At 40.3% G+C, this 14342-nt stretch overlaps 1 protein-coding gene across 3 annotated transcripts in view; it reads right to left on the bottom strand.

Moving 5' to 3' along the window:
- The window catches only part of PTPRG (protein tyrosine phosphatase receptor type G), a 745294-nt gene that overhangs the window by 214407 nt on the left and 516545 nt on the right, over positions 1-14342 (bottom strand). For all 3 annotated transcript variants that reach the window (XM_005547516.5, XM_005547515.5, XM_045384827.3), the window contains one exon: positions 2568-2663. In XM_005547516.5, the coding sequence (XP_005547573.3) occupies positions 2568-2663 (96 nt within the window). The remainder of the gene's footprint in view (positions 1-2567; positions 2664-14342) is intronic.

Below are 14342 nucleotides of genomic sequence, written 5' to 3'. Positions count from 1 at the left end.
AAATACTTTAAAAATTCAAAACCTAGATTTCACAGTGAGGTATTTTGTTGATTTGCACACCAATGTGTCTTGCCTGCCTAAAATTCTAATTGGTCTTATATTTAACAAGAGTTTATAGAGCTGAAAAAAATAGAAAGTGTTTGGGTAGAGCATGCTGTAAACTGTCCATACAGTACTCATAAAAACGTTAAAAAGGTTTTTTTTAAAATTTTCTTTTAAGAAAGGTTCCCGATGAAGTAGAATCTTGTTGGTCTGGGCATAGGTGGGCGCAACACAGAAGGAAGTGAGGGTGGATCTGATGGCAGGGCCACAGGAGCAGAGGTCCAGCTGCATACCAAGGGAACAATGACAGAAAACCAGGTGTTAGCCAGGCAAGTGGGAATTGTTTAAGAGCAGTATGTGTGGTCCCAGTGCTACCAAATGCAAACCAATCAAAGTTTAAGAACAGAAGCAGGCTGGGCACATTGGCTCACACCTGTAATCCCAGCACTTTGGGAGGCCGAGGCAGGTGGATCACATGAGGTTGGGAGTTTAAGACCAGCCTGACCAACATGAAGAAACCCTGCCTCTACTGAAAATACAAAAAAAAAAAAAAAAAAAAAAATTAGCCGGGCATGGTAGCACGTACCTGTAATCCCAGCTACTCGGGAGGCTGAGGCAGGAGAAATGCTTGAACCTGGAAGGCGGAGTTTGCGGTGAGCTGAGATCGCGCCGTTGCACTTCAGCCTGGGCACAACAAGAGCAAAACTCTATCTCAAAAAAAAAAAAAAAAGGAACAGAAGAGGTCCAGACAGAACTCAAGTCATCTGCCAACAGGGCAGTGTCCAGAACATACGTCTGTTCATAAAAAGATAGTATGTATACCGGGGTCTCCATCCCACAGAAACATGGGAGGGCTGTAGATGCATATTATTTGGCAATTTCCAAGTGTCCGCTACGTTCCAGGAGCATACTAGGAACTCCCCTCATCACTACTACAATCTACATGATGTATTAGCTGTTCGCTCTACTTCACAGACAAGGATACTGAAATTGAAAAGTTTAAATAACTACATTACCATTATGCAGTAGAAATCGTAGAATTCAAAAGCAAGTATCTTGACTCTGAATAAGCTCTTAAAACACTATGCTCTATTGTGTTCACGAAAAGTAATCAGGAAAAAGAGATGTGCTGGAGAACAATGGTCAAATTAGGCCAATACATAGCACAGATAACTTCCAGAATACTTGACCACGATGCACAGTAAGCAATACACATTATATCATGATCCAGCACACACCCAGTATGCTTACTGTGCATAAACAAATTCTATAAATATATTTACCTGTACTATATTTTACTGATATTTTCTGACTTATTTCCTATTCTATATAATTCTATGTCATTGTTTTTAAAATGCTGATCAGAACTTACTGAAATCATTTCATGGCTCAATAGTAAGATAGAACCCACTGTTTGAAAAGCAGTGCCATAATCAACAATGACAACCATTGTTCTTATTCTAGGTAGAATATCAAGCTTTTCAAATTTTCATATCTGATCTCTCACTTGAGCCTTTACCTCTCTTGAGAAAAGGGAGAAAGGTAGTTAAAAGGGAGAAAGCTGTCACTCATGTGTCACCCATTGAAAAGGGTGGTGAAATTAACATACTCCAAACAAGAATGGCTCCACCTCAATGACAAACTTGCTCAAAAAGGCAGATGTTAAAGACTTGTTGGAGAAGGCTCTTATGTCTTTAACATTCCTTTAGTTGTCAAAAAGACATCCAACAACCAACAGAGACTCATTGATGAAATGAACACCTTTGTGTAGTCGCTAGGTCAACTTTAAGATTGAAAGACAACTCAGATGCCTACTACTCAGACTACCTTCCACACTAAAAAGCACCAAGGTCTCCTACAGGCAAGTTGGTCAAGGCACTCACTGATCAACACTACTTTGACTTATTAAAAAGCCTGAACAGCATTATTTTATCAAAGGATGCAACGCTGGGATTCTAGGTGCAGAATCAACACTGAGTTATGAGCATTCATTAACACAGTCATATTAAAAGAGAGGATGGAAGGATAAGAGTTCATAAATGTACCAACACAGAGATAGTTGCAACAAACACTTTAGTTACTATGGGGATTTCTGAGAGGGAAAGAGAGGGGGTCTCTTTAGAAAAGTGACTGATGCTATTTATTAACCTACTTGCAAGTAATGTCAACTTTTAAAGTTGCTCAAAAAAACCACCTTTTTTTTATATCAGTCTCTTAATATGCTGAAAGAACCTGTTCAAAATGCTTCAGCGGCAAAGTAACTTAGATGATAAATGTGTTCTTCAATCTGTGCACCAGTCAAGTAGCAATAAAATCAGAATAATTCATGCAAAAATTTTCATTATGTTTCTAAACATACTTATTTACATTTTAAATCACACATTAGACAATATCAAATATCTTTCATTTGGACAGGTGTGAACTAGAAAACAGATGCATTCATTAAACATGGAACAATTCGATGAATTAAAAAAAAATACTCAAAGAATTCTTTGGTTGAAGTACTTCAGCCACTGTTAACTTACTTGAAAAAATATGGCCATGGCTCCGATTATTCTGTTCTCAGAAATTGCGGTTTGAAAGCTGTCAAAGTCATCTGGATTGTAAAAGAAAATCTGCATCTGTAAGAACAATTAAAAAATGTATTAGGAAAATTTTCAAACATAAATAAAAAGTTGAGAGAATAGTACCATAAATGTATATTCCCCAGTTGCTAAGATTTTGTCAAATATATTCACCTATCCATATTTTTCCTTTGCTAACTTTTTTTTTTTTTTTTTTTAAAGATAAAGTATCGCTCTGTTGCCCAGGCTGGACTGCAGTGATGCGATCTCAGCTCACAACAACCTCCGCCTCCCAGATTCAAGCAATTCTCCTCCCTCAGCTGAGTAGCTGGGATTACAGGCACCTGCCATCATGCTCAGCTAATTTTTGTATTTTTGTAGAGATAGGCTTTCACCATGTTGGCCAGGCTGGTCTTGAACTCTTAACCTAAAGCAATCTGCCCACTTTGGCCTCCCAAAGTGTTGGGCTTACAGGCGTGAGCCACCACACCCGGCCCTTTGCTAAAATATTTTAGAATGAACCTAGACATCATGTCATTTTACCCCTAGATACTTCAGAATGTATCCCATCTTTTCACATAACTACAATGCATTCATGCCACCCAAAATAAGTAAAACCAATGCCTTCTAATTTTCTAATACCCAGGTCGTGGTGTAATTTCCCAATTAAGAAGCAAAATTTTAATGGAGTTAACCACCTTTTTGTAAAAAGCTAACCCACACATTATTTTGCTTAATCCTCTTATCAAGCCCTGTAAAAAAATTAGGGCAGTGGCCGGGTGTGGTGGCTCACGCCTGTAATCCCAGCACTTTGGGAGGCCGAGGTGGGTGGATCACAAGGTCAGGAGATCGAAACCATCCCGGCTCACACAGTGAAACCCTGTCTCTACTAAAAATACAAAAAATTAGCCGGGCGTGGTGGCGGGCAAGTCCCAGCTACTTGGGAGGCTGAGGCAGGAAAATGGCGTGAATCCGGGAGGCGGAGCTTGCAGTGAGCCGAGATCGTGCCACTGCACTCCAGCCTGGGCAACAGAGCAAGACTCTGTCTCAAAAAAAAAAAAAAAAAATTAGGGCAGAAATTACTATACTCAGCTATAGATGAGAAAATAGTGCTTCAGAAATTTGATGTTAATTTACCTAATATTATACATCAGAGAGAATCCAAAATCCATGTGCTTTCATCTCAACCTTAAATATCTTCTCTTACATTTGGCTAGCATTACGTTTTGTTTTGTTTTGTTTTTTGAGACAAACAAAAAAACTCACTCTCACTCTGTGGCCGAGGCTGGAATGGAGTGGCCTCCATCTCCTAGGCTCAATACATCCTCCCACCTCAGCCCCCTGAGTAGCTGGGACTACAGGTGCATGCCACAATACCCAGCTAATCTGTGTATTTGCTGTAGGGACAGGGTTTTGCGTTGGCGTCCAGGCTGGTTTCAAACTCCTGGCCTCAAGCAGTCTGCATGCCTCAGCCTCCCAAAGCACTGGGATTACAAGTGTGAGCCACTGCGCCTAACTAGAATTTCTTATGTGAAAAGCAGAACACAGGTAAGTCAACTCAGGATCATTATACAACTTTAATGCTTGCACACACTTTGACATTTAACAAGATGCAGAGAACAGTTGGGCGCGGTGGCTCACGCCTGTAATCCCAGCACTTTTGGGAGGCCGAGGCGGGCGGATCACCTGAGATCGGGAGTTTGAGACCAGCCTGACCAACATGGAGAAACTCCGTCTCAACTAAAAATACAAAATTAGCCGGGCATGGTGGTGCATGCCTGTAATCCCAGCTACTCGGGAGGCTGAGGCAGGAGAATCACTTGAACCTGTGAGGCGGAGGTTGCGGTTAGACGAGGTCGCGCCATTGCACTCCAGCCTGAGCAACAAGAGCGAAACTCTGTCTCAAAAAAAAAAAAAAAAAAGATATAGACAACAAAAATGAACCATTGGGTATCCCCAAAAGCCTCCATACTGATAAGAAACAAACAAACAAACAAACAAACAAAAACCGACCTGGGTTCCTATTCCAGCTTCCTCATTTACTTGCAAGTACCAGTTTTCTTTCTTAGGCATAAAGTCAAGGATTTTCACTTACTGGGGTAATTCTGAGGCTCAAATAAGTTAACGTAGTGTGTAACATGAAGCAGCATGGTTAGACCTTATTAATGCTCAACAAATCACCATCATCATCACCATATATATTTTTTTCTGAGATAGGGTCTCATTTTGTCACCCAGGCTGGAGTGCAGTGGCATGATCATGGCTCACTGCAGCCTTGACCTCAAGGGCTCAAAGGATCCTCCCACCTCAGCCTCCTAAGCGGCTAAGACTACGGGTGTACACTACCATATCGGGCTAATTTTTATACATATTTTTAGAGGTGGGGTCTCACTATGCTGCCCAGGCTAGTCTAGAACAACTGAGCTCAAGCAATCCACCCACCTTGGCCTCCCAAAGTGTTCAGATTACAGGCATGAACCACTGCGCCTGGTCATCATCATTATCATCATATGTTAAGATTAACATTTGGCAAACATCTTAAAATTTCTAGTAAGAGTATGATTCCACTGAATCATCTAGAATGATGCTACTCCTTACAGAAAATTCTATCTTCTATATAATTAGTTCTTTCATGACCTCTATTTCCCCACTTTTCCAAAAGGCATGATGCTATTTTCTGCAATAGACTGAACAATCACACCCCAGGGAGACTGAGAGATTTGACATTGAACAATAAAGTCCCAGCAGGAAAAGCTAAGTATAGGTCAAAGGAAAACAGAGTTCTGACGACTGAATTAACTCAAATGCTAAGAATACAAATGGCATTTCTTTTGTGAAGAGGGAAATCAGGTAGCCCAAATCAGGACACTTCCTAGAAAAATTCTGATACCTAAGTACATGGGAGAAGGATGGACAGTTTCTTTTGGAGAATTTTCTTTCTTAAAGATAATTCTTTTTCTTAAGACTGTGAATTCGCACCAATTCTGGCAGTTTCTTACAAATGCGTTTTCTTACGGTTTGGACAGCTTTAGACATCATGAATTTTTAGAGAAAAATCCATTCAATAAGGTGCAGATTAGAATGGTTTAATATTAGGTGAATTGCTTTGGGTACAATACTACTAACCCAAGAAAGAAACTTCACACAGGTGTATTCAGAAAATTACACTTCACTTTCTTTTTAAAACTCAGGCTCTCAAATTAAGTAGGTTCACAGAAGGCTTTCTTATACTTCAGCCCACGTGCAGGGGCAGCATTGTTTAATGCATCACCTGAATAATGTGTGATACAAAATACTTTAAGACCTCTTCAAGGGCATTTTCATTTACAAGTGGGTAAAAAAAATGCAATTTTAGAAAATGTGTTTGAGTCATGGCTCCACCCATCTGGATAATAAAATGTCTCATAAAAAGGACAGCAGCACAGGTCTGAAATATCTATTTTTCTTACTATTTTTCTCAAGTTGTAGCCTACTAAATTATGGTAATATCTGAAGCTGTCTAAAATATAAGAGTAAGTAGATGAGGTTTTGCTGAATGAATTGGACTTGCGTGAACTGAAACATATTTTGTCAGCGGTGGTGATGGCTAAGTTTGGACAGAGGCTGGAAACATCTTGGAAGGTATTCGGGGTAGTTACCATCAACTTTACCCTCAAAATGAGCTGTGGCCACAGCCCTCCGTTCAACATTCTGGGCTCTAGATCCCAGAGCCCTCCCTTCAATATTCCCCCATGTGTGTTCTTTCTAGTAATGTTAATCTAAATGATGCCCACTCTACAGCAATCCTTCTATGAAGAAACGTGGTGTACATAAGCTGAAGAAAAGATCTGGGGCCAGGCGCAGTGTGGCTCATGCATGTAACCCCAGCACTTTGGGAGGTCCAAGTGGGAGGACTGCTTGAGAACAGGAGTTGGAGGCCAGCCTGGGCAACAAAGTGAGACCTCATCTCTACAAAGTTAGCCAGGAGTGGTAACTGTAGTCCCAGCTATTAAGGAGACTGAGGTGAGAGGATTGCTAGAGCCCAGGAGGCTGAGGCTATTGAGGCTACTGATGGCACCACTGAACTCCAGCCTGAACAACAGAGCAAGATCCTGTCTCAAAAAGAAAGAAAAAAGAAACAAGAAAAAAAAATCTGGAAAATTCAGCAATAAAGGGATTAACTGTTCCCTATCTCCTTTACTCAGTATCACCAATTATTTATACTATACCTCATTTGCTCTCTTTCTGTATACACACACACACACACACACACACACACACACACACTTTTTTTCTTCAATCATTTGGGAGCAAATGGGAGATAATAGCCCCCTTCACCACTAAATACTTAAGTGTGTAATTTCTAAGAATAAGGACATTCTCTTACATAATCACAGAATAATCATTAGAATTAGCAAACTTCACATTAATACAATACTATTATCCAATTCACAGACCATTTTCAAGTTTTGGCAAGTGCCCAAATAAAGTCCATTACAGATCATTTTCTGGTTCTCAGTCCAGAATTCAATCTAGGATAAAACTCTGTATTTAGTTGTCATGTCTTTTTTATACTGACCTCTTCCAACCCCGTCTTCATCTGGAACAGTTATTCAGCCTCTTTCTTTACTCTGACAATTTGAAGTGTACAGAGCAGAAAATTCATAGAATTGAGGTCTCTTGGCCGGGCGCGGTGGCTCACGCCTGTAATCCCAGCACTTTGTGGGGCCAAGGGGGGTGGATCACTTGAGGTCAGGAGTTTGAGACCAGCCTGGCCAACATGGTGAAACCCCGTCTCTATAAACATACAAAAATTAGCTGGGTGTGGTGGCAGGTGCCTGTAATCCCAGCTACTTGGGATTGAGGCAGAAGAATCACTTGAACCCATAAGGCGGAGGTTGCAATGAACCGAGATTGTGCTACTGCACTCCAGTCTGGGCAACAGAGTGAGACTCCGTCTCAAAAAAAAAAAAAAAATTATATCTTCTCAGTGCATTATATCAGCAGCACATTTATATGGGTTTATCCCGCTATTGGAGGTATTTATCTTGATCATGTAGCTAAGGTGCTATCTATTGAGTTTCTCCACTATAAAGTTATTAATTTTCCTTTCATAATTAAAAAGTACTTTGTAGAGAGATACTTTAACATGAGATAAAAATCCTGCTCCTCATTTAAAGTTGACTCACTAGTTTGGTATCCTTTGTGACTTTCTAACTCCACCATTCCTTCTATATTCATTAATGGCATTCTAGAGTAAGGAATCGCTTTCCCTGCACTGCAGTTTATTCACTTATTCATGCATTCATTTACACCCATATGGACTTGTTTATTTTTGTTTCTATTTATTCAATCCATTATCAGATTCCATTACTAACATTATGTATTTTGATGCTCAGATTGTCCCAGATTTGCCCAGTAGGAGACCCTTCAAAAGAATGTCCCTGTCAGTCTGCCACGTTCTCCTAATTTTTTATTTTTTAGCACTTCCTATCAGGCACAGATGTTTTGGGCTCATCCTGTATTTTCCCTACCCTAGCCCTAGAGTTGGCCATTTAAGTCCTGGTTCAAAGGTTATTTGAAGATTTAATAACTTTAACTCAATATTTTCCAAACACAGTTGAAATAGAATACTTTGGGCGTGATTCTTTAAGAAAACTATATAGCTTAAAGGTCGATGAATCTATTCCAATCAGGCCTCTCTTTTGCAAGGGAAGGAAACTTGAATCAACCCTCTATAAGCAGACATTCCTTCATCATGTAGAGTTCCATGAGATAGGAGATAATATATATTATATATATAATACACACACACACATGCGCACACACACATATATATATATGCTCAAGCACAGAAGCAAACTATATGAAACTCAATTAAAAAGACACTGATAGACTGATTGCACCAGGGCACAATCATGGGACCAGTTCTGCTAAATTTTTCAAAGTCGTAAGTGAGAGTCATTAGCCCAAATGGATCATTCAACTCTACCTGTGGAATGGCTTGACTGCAAAACCCTCCAGGCGTTTTTCTAGCCAGATCAAGGTGATGGATAACCTAGAGTATCATATAGCATAACTTGATATTTGGAAAATAGAATTTTACAGGGGCAAAACAAATCACATTAAAAGCATCATTATCGACCAGGAAGCATGTTCTAAAATACATATATGGCAAATGCCTGCATGAATCCCAATACTACCAAGTAATGGGAGGGAGGTGAAAAGGACATTGTGAGTACAGGATTGACAACAGTCAATGCTCCACTGTTGTAGGGTACTAGTGTAATACATACAAAGTCACAACAAAATGCCCACCTAGCTTCCCTTTTTTCCTGCCTTGTGCAACTTTTCCCTTACATTTAAAATAACTCCAGTTGCAATTTGACTTTACAAATGTGCATATCTCTGGTTTCCAATATGTATCACTGTCCATGTTAAGTTGAATGAACAGAAGGCAACAAATCTGAAATCCTGAGCCTTTGATACTATTATTGTTGTTCAAATATTAATTTTTAATCATATTAAAACATTATTAATGTTTTTCAAACTTTTAGTAAGCGCTTACTATCTGCCAGGTACTGTACTACGATTCATTGACGCTCAGTGAGGTAGGTACTAGTACGATCCTCATTTTATAGGCAAGGAAGCCAAGGATTTACAAAATTCATAATTTCAAATGTACAAAGCTCCTAAGGAAGGAATGTGGGGTTGGGACAGAAAAATTATCTTTCACAATTGTCTTTCCAATCTCAGAGTTCAAGGTCTTAATCACTGTGCTTCCTTCCAGTTGGCAGGAGTATTGCTTAATGCCTGTTCTCTGTACGGCACCATGACGGATGAAGATACAGTCTGTACTTAGGAAGACTAAAATATCATTAATGAGACAAGGTTAATTTTATTTCTAGTGCCAAAGTTGAGGGAGTGTATCACGAAATAAAAGCATAAGGCAATGAATGGCTCATGGTCAAGTGAGGCATCTATTAAACAAATCCTACATTTATACAGGCAATGGGCAGGAGGGGGCATTTTCCAGAAGGTGAACTTTTTATTGTCTAATGTTAGAGTTGTGAGCCTGGTTGCTGTGATCACGGAAGCAAAAGGAAATGATCCCAACATGAGAGGAGAAAACCCAATAGTAACTTCCATGCAGATTTAGAAAGCTCTACGTTTTATTTCCTCTCAAAAAGCTATTTCTCCCACATGTCCCCTACACATGGCCCAAGAAAAAATATCATGATGGAGTAAGGAAGGAAACAGCACGCAGATAGCTCAGGGGGAAGGCAATCTACTGAAAGACTCAGTAGATATTTCCAGGATACTGCTGGAGAGTTTTATTAAAGTGGAAGAACACACAGGCAAAAGCTACAGAAAAGAACAGATGGAGATGAGACGTAAACAGGACAAGATAAGGAGGGTAACCAAAAAGGCAACAGCAGAATTAAAAATCACATAGGAGGCAGCAGACAACAGAACTGAAGAGGTGGAAATGTATTTTTCTAATCAAGCTTGGTGTTAATCTGCCAGTTGGGAACGTGGTAGTGGACAAGAAACAGCTGCCTAAGAATAAAGATGTGAAGTGAAGGCAAAGTAAACATCCAAACACAGTGAATCTGCCAGTTCTGCTTTTTTGACAATATGCATAGTATGATGACAGAGTTAAGGTTTTTGTAAAATAAGCTCTTAATCTAACATGATTTTTTTTTTTTTTTTTTTTTTTAGACGGAGTCTTGCTCTGTCGCCCAGGCTGGAGTGCAGTGGCCAGATCTCGGCTCACTGCAAGCTCCGCCTCCCGGGTTCACGCCATTCTCCTGCCTCAGCCTCCCGAGTAGCTGGGACTACAGGCGCCGCTACCACGCCCGGCTAATTTTTTTGTATTTTTAGTAGAGACGGGGTTTCACCGTGTTAGCCAGGATGGTCTCAATCTCCTGACCTTGTGATCCGCCCGTCTCGGCCTCCCAAAGTGCTGGGATTACAGGCTTGAGCCACCGCGCCCGGCCAATCTAACATGATTTTAAAATTATTTCGTAACGGATAGTATTAAGGAGGCCAGGAGGCACACACTCAACCCACTACACTCTAACTCTAATTCTGCCATTGCCTGTAGACAGAAAGATGTATGCACGCAGGACATAAGTCTGTGCAGTGCAAGGCTGTGTCCCTAGCACAGTGCTGCCCATTGTAAATACCAGTAATTTATTTCTGGAATGAATAAGATGAGTGGGAGCTCTAAGTGGCTTGAAGCAAGGACAGCTAAGTGATAAAGCCACAAACACTAACAGAGTCCACGCCATCTCTTGGAATAAATAACAAAATCAGTGGCAAGGAGGCTCAAGATATTGAAAGAATGAAGGAATTTAAACTGCTGGCGTAAATGCTCAGAAAGGTGGAAATACAAGCCAAAATCACTGTGAAATGGCCAAGTGACTCCAGGTATGGTTCTGCTAAATACAGATTATATTACTTTCTCTTTAATCTACAAGAAAGTCAAACCATTGTCTAAGTAACTCTGGCCTAAAATGTTAATACTCCAACAAAAGGAGATCTATTCATTTAAATTATGGAGAAAAATGATAAATATACATTGTATATATTACATCAAAATATATAACACAAACACTCTGGGTATTTTGTTTTCTCCTACTGAACAAAGTTTTTATTCCTAGTTACTTTTTAAAAGGATCCTTGTTATTTTTTGTGAAAGTATTTTTTACACGTGATTAACATTTAAATCAGTAGACCTTAGAACTAAAGCTGATTACCCTCTATAATGTGGGTGGGTCTCATGCAATCAGCTGAAGACCTGAGGTCTTTTTAAGAGGAAAGAATTCTTCCTCTACACTGCAACACAGATTGGGCTCAGGTTTCCAGCCTTTGAACTCAAGACTGCAGTATCAACTCAGCTAGAGTAACTTAGCTAAAATTAATGAACTATAGGCCAGAGAGAGAGAGAGAGAGAGAGAGAGAGAGAGAGAGTGTGTGTGTGTGTGTGTGTAAGAGAGAGAGAGAAAGTGAGACATCGATCCTAGAGAGTGTGTGTGTGTGTGTGTGTGTATGAGAGAAAGAGAGAGAGAAAGAAAGAGAGACATCGATCCTAGAGAGAGAGAGAGAGAGAGAGAGAGAGAGAGAGAGAGAGAGAGAGAGTGTGTGTGTGTGTGTGTGTGTGTGTGTGTGTGTGTGTGTGTGAGAGAGAGAGAGAGAGAGAGAGAGAAAGAAAGAGAGACATCGATCCTATGGGGTCTTTCTCTGGAGAACCGTGACTAATACACCCCCTAAAATCATTACTGGTTTTAAGCAAACATACACAGGTATGTGTGTCTGTGTATCACGTTATAAAACCGCCGGGCGCCGTGGCTCACGCCAGTAATCCCAGCACTTTGGGAGGCCGAGGTGGGCGGATCACAAGGTCAGGAGATCGAGACCACGGTGAAACCCCGTCTCTACTAAAAATACAAAAAATTAGCCGGGCGCGGTTGTGGGCGCCTGTAGTCCCGGCTACTCGGGAGGCTGAGGCAGGAGAATGGCGTGAACCCGGGAGGCGGAGCTTGCAGTGAGCCGAGATCGCGCCACTGCACTCCAGCCTGGGCTGGGGGACAGAGCGAGACTCCGTCTCAAAAAAAAAAAAAAAAACCATTTTGCAGCTCGGTTACTTTTTGGGCTTCTTTGAGCTCTGAACTCTATCATCTTTTCTCACTTCTTCCTAACAAGCTTCTACCCCGGAGAATGTAGCCCATGTTACAAACCAGTTCACACTCTTACAGCATACGGAAAAATATCCATAAAATTGGCAGTATAAGATGAAGATCTAAGAGTATTTGCTATAGAATAAGAACGGATTTGTATATTGAAGAGCCTGGAGATCTCTAAGGCCCAGTGTCCCCGTCTGTGAAACAGAGGTAATACTCATGCCTCACAGGGCTGTTGTAACACATTTTCACTAAGCGCTTGCTTTGCAAAAGTAAAAACTGATGAGACACTCTCATTTTTCTCTTACAGTATATCCTGATGACTTTCTTTATGACCAGAAGGGATACTTAAAGTAAGGTTCAAATAAACCATTTCCACAGGCCAGCCAACATCCCAGTAAGTCATGCCACAGGGTGTGGCAAAGAAACCAGTGTGTGGCGTTCATTGGAAGAATATTTTTAGAAGAACCAAGCTCTGAAGAAGAATAGGTAGTGGGTATCTTTGCAGGCAAGGTGGCATTTAAATAAACATTCTGAAACATTTCCTTTATATAATATCATTAATCACAGAGTACACAAATCCTTAATTATTTCCTGTTTTCATTTGCCCTGTAACAGGGAATTATCTTCAACTACTTTACAGCAGGAATCCCCAGTTTTGGAGCAGAAGAAACTAAAGTGCACACTAGGGCTATGAGGCATATACTCGGGTGCCAGGATGTTTTTGAGATCTCTCTTAAAAGTCTCTGTGTGTAACTTGTTTATTCTGTTATATGTTTATTTATTAGCTGATTTTCAGGATTTCTGGTTCAGTGATGCATCTGATTAATCAAATAAATGTTAAATGTTTGCACTTTTCCCTTGATAGGGAAGAGTTCAGGCTCTTGGTTGCAGTAGTAAGCTAAGTTTTTCAGTGATTTACTATGCATGATTCATGAGTTATTTCTTACAGCTCAGCATAAGTTTGGGCACAAATGAAGTAGGCCAAGTCTGGCTATAGCTTGTCCGGGTACCTTCGCCATGTACTCAGGAAGGAAGGCAGTAAGCTATAGCTTTCTTATTTAATAGTTATGTGACCTGATTGAAGTCAGTTATCCCCTCACTGAGCCTTAACATCTCCATGAGTAAACTGAATTAAAAATATGTCACAGGGTTACACTGAGGATTAAATAAAATAACTTGAGTAAAGGACCTTCCACTATGTCTGGCGCAGTCAGAACCACTGATTTACTTACATGTCTAAATATTAAAGGGGGAAAACAAGAAAGAAAAAACACCACCACATAAATTAGTGAAAGGGCTATGTGCAATATCCCCAAATTGGAATCTGCCTAAACACTAATCAATAATGGAATGGATAGGCAAATTGTGACACATAAAATGAAATACCTAGTGGAATGCACTACAACCACAGATAACAATATAGGCAAATCTCACAAACGAAGCTGAACCAAGTAAACCAGATTCAAACAAACAAACAAAAAAACCAGTGCGATTCCATTGGAATGAAGTACAAAAACAAGAAAAACTAAAGCACTTAGAAGCCAGCATAGTGGTTACCCAGAGGCAGCAGTAACTGGACAAGGACATCTGCAGGTGCTAATACATTATCTTGCAAATGTGGGTACTGGTTACAAGCAAATGAAAATTCGTCAGCTGTACACTTATTTTTTTGTGATTTTTCTCCTTTACATACGGTACTTCAACAATGAATAAACAGAAATAGCAAAATACCTGTGCTGTTGAAACCAAGAGGAACAAAAGTATAACCTCACATAGTAACAGGGCTGAAGCAGGAGGATTGCTGGAACCAAGGAGTTTGAGACCAGCCTGAGAAACATAGTGAGACCTTATCTCAAAAAATAAAAAAATAAAAAATTAGCTGGGCATGATGGCATATACCCGCAGTTCTGGCTACTTGGGAGGCTGAGGCAGGAGGATCACTTGAGCCCAGGAGTTCAAGGCTGCAGTGAGCTATGATTGCATCACTGCACTCCAACCTGGGTGACACAGTGAGACTCTGCTTCAGTTAAAAACAAACAAACAAGCCAAAACAGAGCAGGGCCAAGTT

The sequence above is a fragment of the Macaca fascicularis genome, chromosome 2 (assembly GCF_037993035.2).
Source record: "Macaca fascicularis isolate 582-1 chromosome 2, T2T-MFA8v1.1".
In the NCBI taxonomy this organism is placed as follows: Eukaryota; Metazoa; Chordata; class Mammalia; order Primates; family Cercopithecidae; genus Macaca; species Macaca fascicularis.
This window is presented reverse-complemented; position numbering and strand designations above follow the sequence as displayed.